The sequence below is a fragment of the Uloborus diversus genome, chromosome 10 (genome assembly GCF_026930045.1).
Source record: "Uloborus diversus isolate 005 chromosome 10, Udiv.v.3.1, whole genome shotgun sequence".
Lineage (NCBI taxonomy): Eukaryota > Metazoa > Arthropoda > Arachnida > Araneae > Uloboridae > Uloborus > Uloborus diversus.
In genome coordinates this window covers 35,994,420-36,014,676 of record NC_072740.1, presented here as the reverse complement: position 1 = coordinate 36,014,676, position 20,257 = coordinate 35,994,420, and the positions used below count along the sequence as shown (strand labels likewise).

At 35.3% G+C, this 20,257-nt stretch overlaps 1 protein-coding gene across 1 annotated transcript in view; it reads left to right on the top strand.

The window, feature by feature from the left end:
* Positions 1–16,587, top strand: part of LOC129231652 (mediator of RNA polymerase II transcription subunit 26-like) — a 45,180-nt gene extending 28,593 nt beyond the window's left edge. The window contains exon 3 of the mRNA XM_054866016.1: positions 14,896–16,587. Within this exon, the coding sequence (XP_054721991.1) occupies positions 14,896–16,587 (1,692 nt within the window). The remainder of the gene's footprint in view (positions 1–14,895) is intronic.
* The last annotated feature ends 3,670 nt before the right edge of the window (positions 16,588–20,257 follow it).

Below are 20,257 nucleotides of genomic sequence, written 5' to 3'. Positions count from 1 at the left end.
GCAATCAACTCTGTGAAGAGTGATATGGCGGCTAATCAAGAACAATTAAAAAGTGACTTGACTGCAAGTTTTACAGCTAATCAAGAACAATTAAAAAATGATATGGCAGCTAATCAAGAACAATTAAAAAATGAATTGGCGGCTAATCAAGACCAATTAAAAAGTGATTTGACTGCAAGTTTTACTGCAAATCAAGAACAATTAAAAAATGATATGGCGGCTAATCAAGAACAATTAAAAAGTGATCTGACTGCAAGTATGTTGGCAAATCAAGACCAGTTAAAAAGCGATTTAACGGTGCTGAAAAAGGACTTAACGGTGCTGAAAAAGGACTTAACGTCTAACCAAGAAGAAATTAAAAATGACCTTATTTCTGTAAAGACTGTGATGGAAAATAAATTTAATGACATAGAGCATCGAGTTGATGCAATTGAAGAAAAATTTGATACCGTTGAAAGCCGATTCAATGCTGTAGAAAATAAATTTGAAGATGAAGATAGAAGATTTCATCTACTTAAAGAAGAGATCTTTAAGGACGTGGAAAGGAGATTGGCGACCGCGGAAAGCAGCTCTGTACAGTTTGGCGCTCCCACATCGGTTGCTCGACCGTCCATTAAACTTGCCACATTTGATGGGAAAACTTCGTGGCAGGTTTACAAAACTCAATTCATGATAGTGGCGGAAGCGAACGGATGGGACTCTGCTACCAAGGCCTGTCATCTTGCAGCATCCCTGAGAGGTGACGCAGCGGACATTCTCCAGACCCTTCCGGACAGCCAGCGCCTGGATTTCGCCGCCCTCACATCTGCGTTGGAGCTTCGCTTCGGTGAGAAGTGCCAGAAAGATTTCAGCCGACTCCAGTTGAAATCCCGTTTCCAGAAAACCGGGGAAACCCTGCAAGAGCTAGCGGCGGACGTCAAGAGATTGTCTCATCTTGCTTTTTGTGACTGTCCTGCGGATGTTCGAGACAACCTGGCACTCAACTACTACATCCACGGGGTTCGAGATCCGGAAATCCAGAAAGCTCTACGGATGGCGGATGTCAAAGACCTGAATTCTGCTGTTGTGTATGCGATGAAGTTGGAGGCCGCCCAGCAAGCAACCCGTGTGGATCGCCATCCCATCCGAACTCTGGAAGCTGAAGAGTCTGATTCCAGGTCGCCCCACCTCGCTGAACTCGAGAGACAACTCGGTGACTTGGCAAGACATCTGAGCAGCATAACAGCCCAAAAGAAACAGGAGCAGAAGTGCTGGAAATGCGGTAGTGAAGGACACCTGCGAAGGAGTTGTCCGGCTCGCCAAGCTACGCGAGGGAAGGAAATCACCACCACCAGAGCTCTGCAGATTTCCTCTTCTAGTAGTGGCAGTGATGGACTTTTCATTTACGCCCATGTAAATGGGAATCCTTGCAAACTGATTGTCGACACTGGAGCCAATGTGACAATCGTTAGGACAGATGTGGCTCGTGAATTTGGATTGAAACTGCTGTGGACATCGCCACGCGTAAGTCTCCAGACTGTGACAGGTGACAAAATCGAGATTGACGGTAAAGTGGACTTGGAAATAGTGTTTGGGAATGCCACCTACCATCATACGGCATTCGTCGCTGATATCACGGACCCCTTTATTCTCGGATTGGACTTTTTGAAGAAATATGACTTCACTCTCGACTTCAAGACTAATGAGCTGCACTCGATGAGAGAAGACATAGCCGTTTTCCCTGCAGAAAGTGATGTAAAATCCGCTCATCAAATAATAGCCCAAACAGATTTATCGATTCCCTCAAGGTCAGAATCATTAATACCTGGCTCCATTGAAGAAACCAATAGTTTTCGATTTGGACTCATTGAATACCCTAACCTAAGCAATAGCCTAAAAGGAGTGCTGGTAGCCTCTACGCTTGTGGACCTTTCTAAGGATGTAATTCCCGTGAGAGTCGCCAACATGAGTGAAAGGCCAAGGAATATCCGGAAAGGTGAAGTGTTAGCAACTTGTACTCCAGTAAACTGCATCATTAGAGGAATCAATTCCCCCGAGACTGTGTCTTCTGAGTCCTTGACATCGAAGTTAATTGGGAGTGCACCATTAACGAAAGACCAAAGAACTGCTGCGGAACAATTGGTGGATGACTTCAAGCATCTGTTTTCATCTACATCGGAGGATGTTGGCCGTACGAATTTAACGCAGCATAGGATCTACACTGGAGAACACCCCCCTATTAAACAGCATCCAAGACGACTACCGTTCGCCAAGAAGGAAGAGGTTGAGACCCTCCTGAAAGAGATGAAGGAGAATGATGTAATCGAACCGTGATCCAGTCCTTGGGCCTCTCCCATCGTCTTGGTCCGAAAGAAAGATGGCTCCACCAGATTTTGTGTCGATTACCGACGACTGAATGAAATCACCAAGAAAGACAGTTACCCTCTTCCACGGATAGACGACACCTTAGACACTCTTTCCGGACACAAGTGGTTTTCGACCCTGGACTTGAAGAGCGGCTACTGGCAGGTTGAAATACACCCTGACGACCGAGAGAAGACAGCGTTTACAACTGGACAAGGCTTATGGCAGTTTAAAGTGATGCCCTTCGGCCTCTGCAATGCACCAGCTACGTTCGAGCGTCTTATGGAGACAGTGTTAAGAGGACTCTCTTACGAATCCTGTCTGGTCTATTTAGACGATATCATCATCGTGGGACGCAGTTTCGAAGAACATCTGGCAAATCTTAGGAAGGTGCTGCAAAAGCTTAAGGAAGCCAATCTGAAGTTAAGCCCGTCCAAATGTAATTTGTTCCGCCGGGAAGTGAACTATCTTGGTCACATCATCTCTTCTGAGGGTGTACAAACCGATCCAGAGAAGGTATCTGCGGTCAGGAGTTGGAGTCGTCCCGAAAACATCCATCAGTTGCGAAGTTTCCTGGGGCTCTGCACGTACTACAGGAAGTTTGTGAAGGGTTTTTCCAACATTGCACGACCTTTGCATAAGCTGACGGAGAGCAAGCAAAAGTTTGAATGGTCCAAAGAATGCGAAGATGCATTTCTACGACTGAAGGAGGCTTTAACATCAACGCCTATCCTCGCCTATCCTCAGCCTGAAAAATCCTTCATCCTGGACACTGATGCGAGCAACGAGGGAATCGGAGCTGTTTTATCCCAAGAAATTGGCGGAAATGAACATGTCATCGCTTACTGGAGCAAATGCTTATCAAAGTCGGAGCGAAATTACTGCGTCACCAGAAAGGAGTTACTGGCCATAGTGAAAGCTGTAGAACACTTCCATCATTACCTCTACGGCCGAAAATTTCTGCTTCGGACAGAGCATGCCTCGTTAACTTGGCTTTTGAACTTCAAGAATCCAGAAGGCCTGATAGCCAGATGGATACAGCGGCTCCAGGAATATGACATGGAGATCAAGCATCGAAAAGGGTTATCTCACGGTAATGCTGACGCTTTATCAAGGAGACCCTGTCCTGAGAACTGCCACTATTGTTCCCGAATCGAGAAACAGTATGGAACGACTAGCCCTACCGCCTATCAGGTGACAGTAACTCCAACATCATCAGAACCTGATCCATGGAGTGATGACCAAGTTCGAAAAGATCAACTTGAAGACCCCGACATAAAACCAATTTTAGAGTTCATGGAAAGTGACAGTCGACGCCCTAGCTGGCAGGACGTTTCCATCTTCAGTCCTGCAACAAAAAGATACTGGGCTTTATGGAACTCACTCCATTTACGGAACGGCGTGCTACACCGGAAATGGGAATCTGACGACGGCAAGACATCTAGGTGGCAGTTACTACTTCCTCGATCCAGGATTTCAGATGTTCTGAAAGAAATACATAGTAGTGCGACTGGAGGACATTTTGGTGTCTTGAAAACTCTCAATAAAGTTCGGGAGCGCTTCTTCTGGAGCAAGGCGAAGGATGACGTGGAGAAGTGGTGCCATTCTTGTGACGCCTGTGCTGCTCGTAAAGGACCGAAGAAGAGAAGCAGAGGGAAGCTACATCTGTACAACGTTGGAGCTCCTTTCGAACGAATTGGGATCGACATCCTGGGTCCTTTACCAAGAACTGCTGATGGGAACAAATACATTCTTGTTTCCATCGACTACTTCACCAAATGGCCGGAAGCATATCCCATTCCAGATCAAGAGGCTACTACCGTAGCAGAGACTCTAGTCCAACATTGGATCTCGAGATACGGAACACCTTTGCAGATTCATTCCGATCAAGGGAGGAATTTCATCTCTGCTGTGTTTAAGGGCCTATGTAAAATTTTCGAAATTGAGAAAACTAGGACAACACCACTACACCCACAGTCGGACGGCATGGTGGAGAGATTTAACCGCACAATCCTAAATAATCTCTCGCTTATGGTATCCAGAAATCAACAGGATTGGGACAAGAAGCTACCTTTGTTCCTGCTGGCCTACCGCAGTGCTGTCCACGAGACTACCGGATTTGCCCCATCTCAGATGCTCTTCGGATGAGAGCTTCGGCTACCTTGTGATCTCGTCTTCGGTCGTCCTCCGGATGCGCCTTCATCGCCTGAGGAGTACATTCAGGATCTCCAGGCCCGGTTGGAAGACGTTCATAACTTCGCACGAGAGCGAATCAACATCGCGGCGGAGAAGATGAAGACCCGATACGACACAAGGTCTACTGGACATGAATTCAACGAAGGCGACAAGGTTTGGTTATGGAATCCCATCCGACGGAAAGGTCTTTCACCCAAATTGCAGTCGCATTGGGATGGACCCTACAAAGTCGTGAACCGACTAAATGACGTCGTAGTGAGGATCCAAAAATCACCTAATGCAAAACCTAGGGTTGTACATTATGATCGTTTAGCCCCATACTATGGCCATAGTTCATGAATATTACGTAAACAACCATGGTTGATAACATAAAAGTTGTAGATAATTTTTGCTTTTAATGTTTAGTAATATTTCTTGTTATTATTGTGTTTTCTGTATCTGTTAGTTATTAATTAATGTGTATATTTGTAAACTTGTGATAGAAGTTTGGCACCCTTTCTGGGGATTGTACTGCCCGGGACGTGCAGTCCTTAGGAAGGGGGCAATGTTACAAATCCTGTAAATAGTAATTATTGTAGGAACGTAACCTGTAAATAGTTTCCCGTAATGAATATACAGCCCCTTTTTTTCATTCGGCTAAAGTATACGACCCCTATTTTCTTTCTTTTCATTGATAACGGTCTACGCATTTCGCGAAGAGGTAAGAATGTTGTGGAAAATTCTTTTCGGTGTATTTAAGCCGTTAGCGATGGATAAACAGTTAGTTTCGATGGAGATTTCGAACTGAGTGCATTTTTGCTCTGTTTATTGCGAGGCAGTTCGCTGTGTTGTTTTCGTATTTGGAAGTAAATACGTGTGTAAACGTTGAGTTTACGGTGTTGTGTGATAATTGCTTAATTGCTGATGAATAATTTAGCAGTTGTTGAAGATCTTTCCTGTACATAGTGTAAATAAATTTCCTGTGTTTTTGTCAAGAACTGTGTTTTCATTTCAAGAAAGTGGAAGTCGCACCGAATCCGTTACAATATTAAAGCGCTCCCCTACCTAAAAACATTTTCGCACTGTTCGACTACAGATTAGGGGTGGGACATGTTCCCAACCGGAATTATTTGAAACTGAATACTTTAAAACGCATTTTAGACTATATTTGGATAAGTTGAGGGTCCAACCCAAATGTTGAAAAATGAAATTCGCTTACCTTCCATAAGGAACAGATTAACATGTGATCTAAAATTGTCGGATAGATTATCTACTCTCAAAAGCGAGGAAATGGAAATCCTTTAAACTTCGTTTAAAGAAGAGAACTCTTGTAAAGAGTGGGAAATCAAAGCAAACCCTGAAACATATGAAGTGTGATGAGCAATAAATTGTTTCGTGTAACATTTTACACCTCCCCCTCTTTTTCTTACTCTTGTCACCATTTTCCTGAAGTTAAAAAAAAGGAAATTTTTGTTTCACGAGCAGGCTTTCAAGAAACTCTAAACTAAAATCCTGTATTAGCTTTTTCTTAAAACAAAAATTGGAAAAGTTCATTGTTTTCGTCTTCCGGAAGTTAACGTCTACAGTCTAAATAACAGATTTTAAAACAATTACTATGTACTTTTCATAATGCACTGAAAAAGAGAAAATAACTTTTCTGGATCAGAATGGAATATTTAAGTATTACTTTAGTTTTCAATTATTCCAATAAAATAACACCTCAAACAAAGAAAAAAGCGGCTCAAGTTCGGTATAGAATTTCTTATTATTATCGAGCTTCCAATCATAAATTTGAGTGTTGAAACACGCATTAATTTTCTGGGAAAGTTTGGTTTGAAATGACTTGAGCCGCTCTTTTCAACGTTTGTGGTGTCACTTTCTTGGAATAATTGAAAATTAGAGGAATACTTAAACTGTCCATTATGCCCCAGAAAAGTTATTTTGTCCATTTGAGTGCTTTAAGAACAGATTTTCTTGCATGCAGTAATAGATTAAAACCATAATTTCCTTATTTGGAAAATACATTTAAATTTTCCACATCAAAAGGGCCAATTTGCCGCCCCTAGAAAAGTGCCGCCCGGGCCGGACCGCCCCCTCCGCCCCCCCTTAGCTACGCCACTGTTCCCACCCTCAGGTGACTCATTATGAGGGGTCAATTGCTCCCCTCCTCCTTGGCTTTTACTGATAATTGAGCATAGTTTTTGTTGCCCCCTCCCCTGCAAAGAAAGAGAGATTTAATTCAAGTATGCAGGGTTGTCTACCAAGGGGGACTCATGGCGCAGGCTGCATTTAAGTAAAAGGGGTCTTAATTTTAAAAATCCCCCCCCCCTTCGATGTGCTCTTTGAAACTTTCAGGTGATTTTTCATGAACTCACAATCACACCTGAATATTATAGCCTTTCTAAATTTAATTTCTTAATTTCAACAATAACCCATTTTTTCCCAAAATATAACTACTTTTGTCAAAATGTATGTCATCTTGTGAATCTTTTCACATTTGGAAATGTAGCTCTATGAATCTGAACTTGCACATTTATTGACTATATCAAGTTATTCTGTAAAAACAGGCTCAGATTTACATCCAGAGTATTTATCACTCCTTAAGCAGCTTTTGCAAATTTTGAGGTGTGGAGACTGGACTAGGGACTTTCATAAAATGTTTTTTTTTCTTACTAATTTTTAAATTTACTTAAGGACAAATTTAAGTATTAGCTTACTGATTCTAGGAAATATACTACTTTGTGAATGTGAAGATTGCAAAAATAAACCTCATGGGATCTGCTCATCTTTGTGACCAAGCTTTTCACACATTTTCAAAAAAACTTTCAACATTTTAGATCTTTTATCAAAGTGTCTCTTGTTGTAGAAAATTCTATTTTGTTTTCCTTTACTCTTCTACATTATTGCCTATTATTTATATATTTGCATTAAATGAAATCTGCATACAAAATTTTTAGTACAAATTTAACATATTGCCTTGAAAAATAATTTTTGTCCTTGAAAAGTGATTGAATTTTTTCCTTCCTAATGGGTGAACCCGGATCCTTTTGCACAGTGTAAATATTTTAATTATTATTAAAGTTGGAAGTCATTTTAACATTCTGGCCTAAATGTATTTATTTTCATCGTCTTTAACAAGACATTATTTTTTTCAACTTGATGCAGTCCTTATGGAATTATTGGTAATTAACTATTCTCGGAAGAATATAAGTAGTAAAACTTTTGTTGATAAGTATCAATCAAAGTTGATCGCTCAATCTTTCAAGATTTTATCAAATAATATGAAGTATCAGATTTTGTTTAACTCGTTCGGGGCAAACAACCCAAATATGAGTCAACACCGGATGCCCTTCAGAGCCAAACCATGCATCCTTGCTTTGCAGTGAATCCTACGCAACAGGACAATCACCACACATTTATGTTGTCTTTTTGGAACTGAAATATTTACCATCAGATGGCGTATCCATGTTCCATTCAAAAGATTGCTCTCTTGCATTACTTTTTTATTTCTCTAACTCTCTATCTCTCTGACGTCAGAATAGGGTTTGTTAGTCAAGTGTCTGCGATTTATTGGATTTCCGTGAATGTAAAAATTAACAGCACATGCTAGCTCAGGAGCTGCGCTAAGGATTTCGAATTGTTAGCCAGTAAATTAGCCAAATTTTAAAAGTGTGAGCCTAATTTCAAAAGTCTTAGCCACAGACTAACTGATTTTAATGTATTTTTGTCTGAAGAAATATTGAATCACAGAATAAAGTATAGCTTAATTTTTGACAATCTTTTGAGGTTATCCTCAATCAGGGCAGGGATCAATCCAGGAATTTAAGTCGGGGTCCTTTAGGAGTTTTGTGAAGAAAAAAATGAAATTAAGTACCGTTTTCCGACAAATCATATGTAATTTTTCAAAAAAACTAAAGTCCTTTTCCTTTAAGAAAAATAATAATAAATGATACTTCAAGCATGTTAGGAAAGAAGAAAGGATTTAATCGAGCAACAGTATCTGATTTCACTCACTTCTCATGCGCTTTTTGTTCGAAAGTTATAAAATTGCCAAGAAACATGATTATTCAGACTAGTACAGTAAAATGGAAGAAATGGCTAAAAACAACTTAAAGTGATATTTATCATTCTTTAATAAATCTGAGAGTAGAAATAAAAGCTTTCAATAAAGTAAAGGCTGTATTCCTAGTCTGATGTTTCCAGATGTCGAACACAATGAAACACGCCATTCAACAAGGCAACAAGTCCGCCAACAATATCTACTTGGTAGCCATGCTGCCTGAGGTATAAAACAAAAACTACCAACATGCATGTGTGTGTGTGTGCTGCACACTTGAAATCCCTCCAATCAGCGAGAGGCGCAAGTCAAAACATCACCCTTCCTCCAATGCTAATGCACGGGCACTCAACTCGTTCCGCTTGGAGTAGCTAGATGGTCAGAGGATAAAATGACTTTCAGTGACCGCTAAGTCTGCAAGTTTTGTGAAAGGTTCATTTTTAGGGGGTCGGTTTTTAGGGTTCGAATTTTGTGAAGGATCCATAAACGAACCTAATTTCTATCTACATTGACCGCTGAAGGGAATTATTATTTTTTCTATCAAAATTTCGGAGAATTTTCTGTTTGCCAATAAATTCCCCAAATTAGATTTTTTTTGTTGCTGCATTTACGATTTTATCGCATTTGACCCACAGCGAGAATGTGGAGGAAGCTCTTTGCTCGGCTTGTGGTGTCTCCATTTTCTGTCGGCTTTTTGTCCACGAGTCAAAGGAGATCCCCCATAGTTTCTCCTTTGCTTGGGGTTAGAGAGAGGCCAAAGCTTCGGCCATTTTATTCCACTCTTCATTCAAAACGACCATACGGTTGCTGATGCCGATTGTACACAGTACCGTAGATCCAGCCACATTTATTAATCAAAAGCAAATACTGGCCCTTTTAAATTATTCATGCGACAAATAGTGCAAGTAAACTATTTTTGCAAACGAAAATGCAAGACTTCATGTATTTTTGGTTATTTTACACTAGCGTTCTTTTTGTTCTGTAGTCTAAAAATGCAAAACAAACATTATTTTGAATGTGAATCATTTGAAGAGCTTTTTGCACCAAAAGGTGTGTTTTAAGTTGTAAAAAAGTTCAATAAAGTTACTTAAAGATCAGTTCAAATAGATAAAATTTTATTCACTTAAGATTGAGTACTGATACATTTTTTTTTCGTTCGACGTTATTTTCCGTCATAATTATAATGCAAGCTGCTGAGACAATTCAGAACACATTACTTAAAAGTGACATTGATGGGGGGGGGGCGCATTTTTTCCAAGTATGAAAGACTAGATATGTTTTGAATGGGAGAAAAAGGAGAGGGAACAAAATTTCGTATGCCTCTTAACTGTTTTTTAGTTGGTACTATCTTTCACTAATTTTGCCGATATTTGTCATTAACAAAATATTAGATTTAAAAGAATAAAAAAAAAAACGAATAAGAAATACAGTAAAAAAAATTTCTTAAGTCAATTAAAACATTTTCCAGAATAAGCAACAAAAAGTTTATTAGAACAATAATTTAAAAATATATGTTTGAAGCACTAGGAGCAATAAAAAAAATGCATCTATGCTTTTCATGTAACCAAAAACCTCTGTTTAAATGAAAAAAGGCTGGAGATTTCATCAAATTTGGTGTTAGTTGTCATAATCAAAATACTAGAGCAAAAAAAGAAAAAGAAAAGAAAAAGTATAGATGCCAAAGTTTATTTAAACATCTTTTTCCCAGATGGATTTTCAACCAGAAGTACACACATCTTTTGCATTAAAAAACATGCATTTGTGACCTCTAAAACACGTGTATGCATATTTTTATTTATTATTATGTATTATTGTCATCACTTTTAATTACATTTTAATTTTTTACAGGCACATTCATAAAAGATTGCTATTTATTTATCAGAACAGTAGTTTTTTTTTCTCTTATTTCATTGAAGTTTTATTTGTGTCTAGTTTAATAGCACACATGATTTCAGTTTTGTGAGTGATTTGTGTGTTTTAAATAGTCAGTACCAAAATAAATTTATGAACTAGTACTCTGAATGGAGGGTAGGATATTTTAAAAATCAGTACTTATGTTTACTGTACCAGCCAATAAAGGTTGAATTCCATTGCTGGGTTAAGGTGTGTCAAATAATTCATTTCTGTTTAATGGTCAAAACGAGAGAGGTAGCAAGGGGATACAAATTCCCAGAAGATTTGACTTTAAGTAATATTACCGTTTCTATTGTATTTTTTTCAGTTGAACCTTGTTTATCTAGCTCGTTTCTCCGGATCTCTGGTTTATCCATATCAAATTTTTGGAGTTGAATTTACTTAAATAAAATTTTAAATCATGATTGCAATAACAAAACTATAAATACGCTAAATATTCTGTTTTTGTTTTCATTAAAAACATACAACTGAAGCCCAGTGGTTCAGTGGTAACGTTTTGCACTTCCACACTATAGTTCTGGGTTCTATCACCGGGTCGGGCATGGTCAACTCGGCCGTTCATCCCTTCAGTAGGTAGATAAAATGAGTACCAAGCATGCGTGGGAACTGAACCCTGCAGGTTCCACGTTATGCTGACCATCTAACTGTAACATCTGCCCAGCATCCCAAAATGCTTGGTCAGGAAGACTGAGATTTATTTTCAAACATTCTATGAAAATGAAATATTTTTCAAGCATGGTAATATAGATGTGTGTAAAACAAGAAGTCTGAAGACGAAAAGCGGCATCGATTGATTAAAAGCAAGTATCATTGCCTTTGACCAGAAGCCTCAACAACAGGGTTCGTACGCACACTCCTTATAAACTCCTGCTTTTTAAGAGAAAAAAAATAAAGGCCCTTAGAACTCCTGAATTTTGCTATTATCTCCTTACAAACTCCTTATTTTTTATTCTACATGACTTTATAGATTTTCTTCTATGGCCAGTGCGATACGAGTGATTATGTTATACCGAATTTTACCGGAATTCCGCTATTTTTTTGTCTGTTAATACCCAAAATCCGATTTTTTCGTTAGACTATTTTCTTCCCCTCATCCGAAATTTTTTTCCAAATTTCTGACGATTATGTCGATAATTATTAATAATATAACATCTTGTAGACTTGTTAAATTACCATTCTAAAGTTTTTTTTGCTTTAATAATTTTTTTTATTTGCCGTTTTTAGGCTTTTGATGCTTTCATTTTGATTAAAGCAATCTCTTTGCATCCGACATGAGAATAAAATTTTTCTGATTTTTGATGCTTAGTATGCTTTTTTGGAGGGCAAATAATTGAAATTTCTTTTTATTCCTATAAAAATCACAAAGTTTAAATTTTCAAGATAAATTCTGTGTCCTTTATGAGAGTTAAAAATCTAAATAGCTTGTGCAATTTGATTTTTGCTTCAATTATGTCGATTGTTGTCAAAAATACGTTTATTGTAGAGCTCTAAAATGCAATTCTAAAATAATTTACTTGAATAAATTATTTTTGCTGTTCTTTATACTTTTAACTCGTTTACTTTGAAAATCACAATCTCTTTACATCCGCCATGGGTATAAGATTTTTTGCATTTATGATGCTTACAATTCCTTGTGAAGAGGCAAGGAAATTAAGTTCATTTGTATTTTTATTAAAATCATTAAATTGAAAAGTTTGTAATGAAATTCATGCTCTTTTAGAGTGTCGACTGTTAGCAAGTTAAGTACGTATTTTTTGTTTCAACTTCTTTAAGTGTTTTAATACACACATAGCATTTGTAATTGGTAAAGTTTGATTTTTTAAATTAAAAAAATTAAAAAATCAGGCTTTTTTAAATTTAAATCTGTTTTTTTTTTAATTTTAAAAGATTTGTAGATATTAATTACAAAACATGAATAAACATAACATATTTTACACAATGGATGAAACAGAAACTTAATAGCTAAACAGTAGTACCATTATTTCCTAGAATTATAATTTCCATACTTTTTTAAAGAAAAATTCTTGAAATTAGTCAGTTTTCTATGTTTATCAGCTAAGGGTCACACAAAAGTTTTAAAATGGTCTACAAAATTTTTATCAATTTTGAAGATTAAAATAATTTGTACAATTTTTTCTTAAGGATCCCTAATGTTTGAATTGAATGTTCTGTATTTTAATCTCTTATTAGTAACCTTATGTTTCTACGCCAAAATCAAACAGAAGCTTCGTTGAAAATTGTTTGTTGTGTTTCAAGTTTGTCCTTTTGTATCCTGTAAATATTTGAATTATTTTGATAGTTGGAAAATATTTTGGCCTCTACTACTTTCAGTTGGCTTATTTTAGTTCTTATTTTAGCAATTAGTTTATTTTTTAAAGTCTTTTTTTTTTTTTTTTGATTAGAAATTATTTTTACGTGTTTTGTTTTTGAGACAATACTAATTTTTAATCAATACTTTTATTCATTTTCAAAATAAAACATATTTCAATGGTTACACCCCCCCCCCCCCTCCTTTCGTATTTGAATTTTATTCCGAGACAGCTTAAGTCTTAAGAAGCAGTAAATGCATATTTTACTATAAATTTAGTATGTTTTTGCATTCAATTTTTTGTATGAAAGCAAAAATAAACACTAGAGTTGTACATGTTTTTTCTGAAATACGTTTTAAAAAATAGGAACTCCTGCAAAACTCCTTAAAAACTCCTTACTTTTGATTTTCAAAGTTGAGTATGAACCCTGAACAAGATTGGATTTTTTAGACAAGACTAACATTTTTAGTGCCATACTAAAGTTTATTCAGTAGTGGTTTCTTCAGTGATTGACATGTACTTTTTCTTGAGCATTATAATATTTAAAAACTTTTTTTGTTAATATTAAGTCTTGGCGGTAAATTAAAATGAGTGGCAAGCTAAAGAGGCTAAATGATTTTTAATGAAGAAAGTATGTTAAATTAAAAACCAAAGAACAAAAAAGGAGTCTTAAAAAAGTTTTTAAAATGTGATACATATTTTCAAAATGAGCAGTTTTTAAAAGCAGAATCTTTGGGCTTTTTGTAATATAATTCAGTAAGAATTTACAAGTGACCATCAAGCAGTGAGGAGTGGAAAGAAACTCAAGTGAGGGAACGTAATATACAGAGGAAATCATTCAAACAGTTGATTCGTAGATGAAAAGAATTCTCAGTTTTCCGAATGAAGTCCCCAGTTTACCGAATGATAAAATACAAGCGTGCACGAACATCATACATACATAATGCCTAGTCAGAAGGAACGTTAGGCATTATTAAAAAACAATTTAAAAAATTCAAAAACAGGAAAAAGAACCTCAATGTTGCAACATTGTCTCCACATTTTCCAAGTAAGGAATTTTTTGAGAGGTCAAACTAACCTCCCACCAAGGACTCCTGAATGTAAAACACCATCATTTCTTCATAAGCTTGACTGTTTAAATTTGGGGAATGTTTTTTGCTTTTTTTTTAATCATGGAAATTTTGCTTCTTTTTTTTGGGGGGGGGGGGCAGATTTTAAATCTACCTATTAGCAGCTTGGTGCTTAATTCGGCTCTGCCAGTGGGGGGAACTCAGCTGACAAAATCTAATCCCTGTTATTCCCCCCCCCCCCTCAAAGCAATAAGAGCTAAAACAGTGTTGTCATTTGAAATTCATATCCTAACATATGTTTTCTTGCAAAGATGACTGACACATTCTAAATAACGGTGCAGAGTTTCAAAATATTACGATGCTTATGATTTTTGAATGGAACGCTGGAAAACGATTTACTCTACTAATCCAGTGGACCACTAAAATTTATATTCTGCTAATCTGATGAATGTTTTTGTTTTCCTGAACCAGTTGACCCCTGTTAATTGTAAGCTCTGCTGCAATATTCAAAAATTCAAAAGAGCTTCAATGTTTTAAATATTTATGACACAATTACGGAATTATAATTGCCAATGTTTTGAATTATGCCAAAGCGTGGCTTGCAAGCTCTTTTTTTTTTTTTTTTTAAATAAAAATGGCCTCCTTATTTATTCTAGTATTTGAAATAAAGAATGTATAAACCCTATTATAAAGAAATCAATTAACTTTATAACTTTGCTTTATGTGAGAGACTTACAAAAAAAATTTTTTTTTCATGCTTTTAGTGTAAAATATATTTAGATCAAAATCAACAAATTCTTTTACATTTACCTCTTTTCATCTTTTATTATGGTAATATCTATTTATTTGGTAATATTCCTAAAATTGAACTTCAGTTTTTAAAAAATTGTAAAGGTTTTGGTTATTTTGTAACAAAACTCATTTATTTTACTTTTTTTGCATCAGTTTCTTAAGAATGCTGTATTAGATTTTTCTGCATGAAGTATTAAGAGTGAATGTGATTCTTTAATGTTTTTTATTTATTTAGAAAACAAGAATTGGACGATATATAAATGAGCTAAGGAAAAGGACAACAAATGAACAACTTGCACGCAGAGCTAAAGATCTTGTTAAAAGTTGGAGAAAACTATTACCACAGACGCCTCAAAGAATAAATGGTGAAGAAATAGTAATCAATATTAGGCCATCACCTGGCAACATACCTGTTTTAGGTCCAGGTCCTGGTCCAGGTTTTGGGCCAGGACCTGGACCAGGAAATAGGACATCAAAAAACACACACACATGTATTTCAGTGCCTGGAACTCCACGATATAAAACTTTAAGTCCTTCAATGATGGGGGGTGAACGATCTTCTAGTCCCTATTTCTCTAGTGCCTCGAACAGCCCATTATTAAATTCTTCTGTACATCAGGGATCAAGCTTACCATCTATGCCATCTAACTATGCACCGGTTAAGTTTGTTTCTTGTAATAGTGCAACAAAAGAGAGAGGAGAGAAAGTTAATTCTATTAATAAAAGCTTACTTAATAGTAGTAATCAAAGTAAAAATGTGACTTCAAGTCATATGTTTCAACCTGTTAGTCCATCTTTTGCTTCAGTTAAGGAAATTAGTAGTATTGAATACAATAATACATACAGTGGTACAATAATATTGCCTTCGACACAAAGGATTGATAGTCCTAATCTCAGTCCTGGACATAAAACAAATTCTAGTTCTAGCAGTCCATCAATAACTATTGTAAATTTATGTTCTCAACCTGCAACGCCTACAATTGCATGTTCTGCAACGCATTCCACCTTGGACATAGCAAAAACAAATGTAGCCAATAAGCGATTACGAAAAGAGAATACTTTTAGTAATTGCACTTCTCTCTCGCTTAAAGAACTTGACAATAGTAATTCTAATTCAAAAATTGGTAATGGTACAAGTGACATTGATGAAGTTATTTTAATTAGTGACAGTAATGCATTAACTAATGATAATTTCATGAATTCTGATTCTGTTGATACAGATGTTCAAATCATTTCAAAGACCTCCAATTCAAAAACTCCTAAGAGGAAGAGGAGCTTAGACAAAATTGAGCTTCAAGAAAGTCGTTTAAACGAAATGATAGCTTCCTTGCCATCAGGCTCCAAACATCCAAAAGTAAAAACTACTCAACAACTTATTGCTGATTTACAAGCAAAAAAAGGTTTTAGTTCTCTATTGTCTGCTGATAATTTATCATCAGTTGATTCTCTTCATGCTTCTGATGCTGAAGTGTCTCGAACAAAATCTGAATTATTGAAGAAATTTTTGATTGCTTCTCAATCTGTTAGGCATGATAGCAATCATGAAAGCCCAACTGATGAATCAAGTGTTTCTATAATAAGCGATTGTGGGTCACATTCTGTTCCAGATGTATCTTCTGTGATAAATACAAACTTCGGTAATAGCACCAGCATTTCTCATACAGATCCTGTTGATGAAGATATTAACAGGATACTTTCAGCTTTACCCCCTATTAATGTAAGTGAAATCAACATTGAAGATGAAATGCCGTCGCCTAAGAGACCTGTATCTGTTTCTAGTGATGATTTAAATCGGTTATCAAAGCCATGGGAATATGTGACTGGTGTCTTTGATTGTGATGGTACATGGAGACCCTGGCAAGAATGTACCGAGCAAAAATCAGTTGGGGAAAGCTTTAAGATATTGCCTTATGTAAATATTGATTAGATAAATTGTACACTGCATTACTGTTTAATTTTTTTTAAAGAAATATCTTATGTTCAATGTCTGATCAGTTGCTGATTGTTTTCTTTCTTGTAGACATATTTAAGCAGTGAAATTGTTTCAGTTCCTGATGTTTTCCACTGAATTTGTAAATTTAATTTGACTGAAAGAAAAGCAAAATATTTTCTTACTTGATCTAGGTTCTTTTAATTAAATCATTTGATGTGTTATTGGAGTAATAGTTTATTTCAGAATAATGAACTGCATTTTATGTGGCAATTCCAAAATTGCTTCAAAATGTGTAACTGTGATATTTAGTAACATCCTCCGGTGTGATATCAAAAAGGTTCACTAGATTCTATAATTAAAGATAAACAAAAATAACTAACTTAACATGCAAGCAGTGAAGTTTTGAGTAATTTGAAGTTGATTTAATAAAGTCATTAAAAACTCATTTACTTAATTATATTTCACATATTTTTAATTTCGAAAGAAGGTCAAGCTCAGTTGTAATATGTATGCATTTTGCATATGTTTATGGGTATACATTTGTATGACACATTTTAAGCACACTCACTAGTTCATATATGCATTGTTTAAATCTTAAGTTCTTAGCAGAATTTTGATCAATGAAAAGTTTTAAGTTTTCTTATAAATGCTGCATTGAGTTACTAGTCATCTTTCTCTTTAAGTAATATGTCATTAGTCTCTCTCCTATTCTTTACTATTAGCAGCTTTCTACATATCAAGACTCCTGAAAGCAAAGTTTTTCCAGAAATTTAGAAAATCTATTCATTTTGTCAATGGCATGCAGGAATCCATGCCTTTGAAATATGATTTCATATTCTTTTCAATTATTTTATAACAGCTAAAGTGCAAACGAAACACTTGGCCATTTTTAAGGGTTTAATCTGCTTTTGATATGTCTGTTATGCAATACATTAATAATTAAGAGTTTTTGGAAATGTACAATTTTTATAAAGGTTTCCAATCAGATGTTGCTCCAATATTAATTTATAAAATTTGGAAGAAAAAAAAATTTCAAAAGTTTTGAATTTTATGAAATGCATGTATTATGTACAAACAGTATTTACATTTAAAAAACATTTGTGGCATGGGGGATGGGGAAGTTTATAGAAAACATAAAACTTTTTTATATTTAGTAGTTTTATTTCTGAAATAAAACTTTTGAACTTTGTCTTAAACCTAAAGTTGCCATTATTCTATTGTTGCTGTTTCTAGTCTTTTAACTTTTTAGGATAACATATTTCATTTCTGTCGGGTCATTTACAAATGTTATTAACAAGGTATTGGTCTTAAGTCTTCATTAAATGTTTGAATCAATATTGTCTCAAGTTAATGACTTTTGTTTATTGTTTTTAAATCTTTAATTTAAGGCTTTGGTTTTGGAAGCCTTTAAACATTTTGTAACATAAAATCTTAATTCTGCCATGTAAATGACATGATGGAAATAAACTGATTTTTGGTAATTTACATGAAATGGTGCAATTCACACTAATGCAGGTATTTTTTTACATGTGTTGCTTCATGTAAATGCATGTACATATGATGGTGCATATTGATTATGTTCAATACTCTGCTTTTTTTTTTTTCGTCTTGTGGCACTGATGTTTCTGTATTCACAAATGTGCCTCAGAATTCTTGTTTGAAAAATTGCAGGTTATATAGTAAAATGTATTTTAATACAAATATATTTGAAAGTCATTTGCAGCTCAAATTCTTGTTGATTTTGTAGTATAAAATAGTGGATCTGATCAATTTAAAAGTTTTTTTCGATAGCTATTCATTGCCAATGGGGTTTTTTCGTCTTTATTGTTATTTTTATTATTGTGTACTATTAAAAATAGTTTTAGATTGTATTTTAAAAATTCATTGCTTCTTCAATGGTTATTTTGCATTTACATTAGGGACATTCTGATGATACTTGATAATTCATATCGATTTGATGTTACTGATATTGAGTTAATATCGAGAGAAAACTATTGATACCTACCATTAACATTGAATTAAGAATTTGTTAGCTTATCGAGTTGATTGTTGTTCGATGGGAAACAAGAAACTAAATAACTACCTTTCATTGCACTGACTTATTCAAAACTTGTATGCATTAGTAACATACTGTTTGATACCTAACTTATAATTTTTCTCTAGAATTAAGACCCAATTGTTGATAAATATCTGAGGGGGTCTTGCCTGAGATTTAAATGTAGATCTTTCACATTTCTCTATAGTCCTGTAAAATTAGCGTTTTACTTGGAAAAAATTAGAACTCAAGATTTTTCTTCACAAAAAGCTTTGTCATATCTTCTTCAGCAACATCTCGAAAGTCCCAGACTTTTTGCTGTAAGCTTCCCCCTTTTTGGGGGACTGAAATTTTAACTTTGCTCTCTAGGAAAGTGGGGTATCATTTCCAATGTATTTTTTTAAGCAGAGTTGAAAATAAAACTATAATCAACCCAATGTTACAAATATTTTTAAAGTTTTTGGCATGAAAACCAATGTTTAAAACAGATTAGGAAGACATTTTTTTCATTATAACTTTAGAATCTTTACTTAAAAAATAAATAACTTAGATTTTTCTTCAGACAAAAGGCCTAGGCTATGGAACCATGAACGCAGCTAGTAGTTAGAATTACTAGGAGATCAATATCCTCAAACACAATAACAGTAGCATTACAGTTAGTTTGTGTGATATTGAGCAATGTTTCAACAATGAGATTGTCAGCATCATCTTTCGCTTGCTTTACAGGTATAGTTATGTTGTTTAAAATGTTTTGTGAGAAAAGAAACTAGGTTTTTTTTTCGCTATTGAGAAACTTACCTTGACCCAAAGTTGCAATCATCGTTTCATCAAAAATAATATCTGTTAAAGCTGCTTTGTAGCATCAAAGATGTTCCATGGCTTTAACATTTTACTTAACCCTTGCCAACATAGCCATCAAACACGATGACAGTATTCTCCAAATGTTTTTATGACATATTTTATGTACTTCTTACGTATTAACTTAATCGTATCATTTTTGTGCCCTACTACTCAAGAAGAAATTCTCCATCAACAACGTAATGTGTGCTTTCAAAATCAGGATGTATATCCAAGAAGTTAAAAATAGCAAACAAACATGACTTCTTTTTTTTTCTTATCCCGATTTTATCAAAAGCAGCCAAAGGAATACGGAGTGAACTTAAAGTTCAAGCATTCACAAAGTTCATCATCGGATCTTTTCAATATTCAAATTCGTTGGAACAACAACAAACCATGAGTTAGGTTTGTTGTTGTTCCAACGTTAGGTTGTTTGTTGTTACAGAAATATCATATATTTTAATGTGGCTATTCATAGCTTGGACAGAAATGAGCCTGCTAGTGCATGAATATTTCAAATCATTGCTCCTTCTCTTGGTCCTCTTTTGACACATAATACTAAGGGAAGAAAACCTATAAATTAGACTTTAAAGGGTAGGTAAATAGGTAGTTCAGTGGCTTTCTTTTTAAAGCCACCGAAGAAAAATAAATAGCTCTAAGATTTGATGCTGGAAAAATTAACGCATTTTCATGTGTAAAATCATTTACAAATGCTAAAATATATATCTTAGGAGTTTAATTCTATCTTTTTCGACTTGGCATAAAAAATACGTTCGGAGCGCTACCTTACTT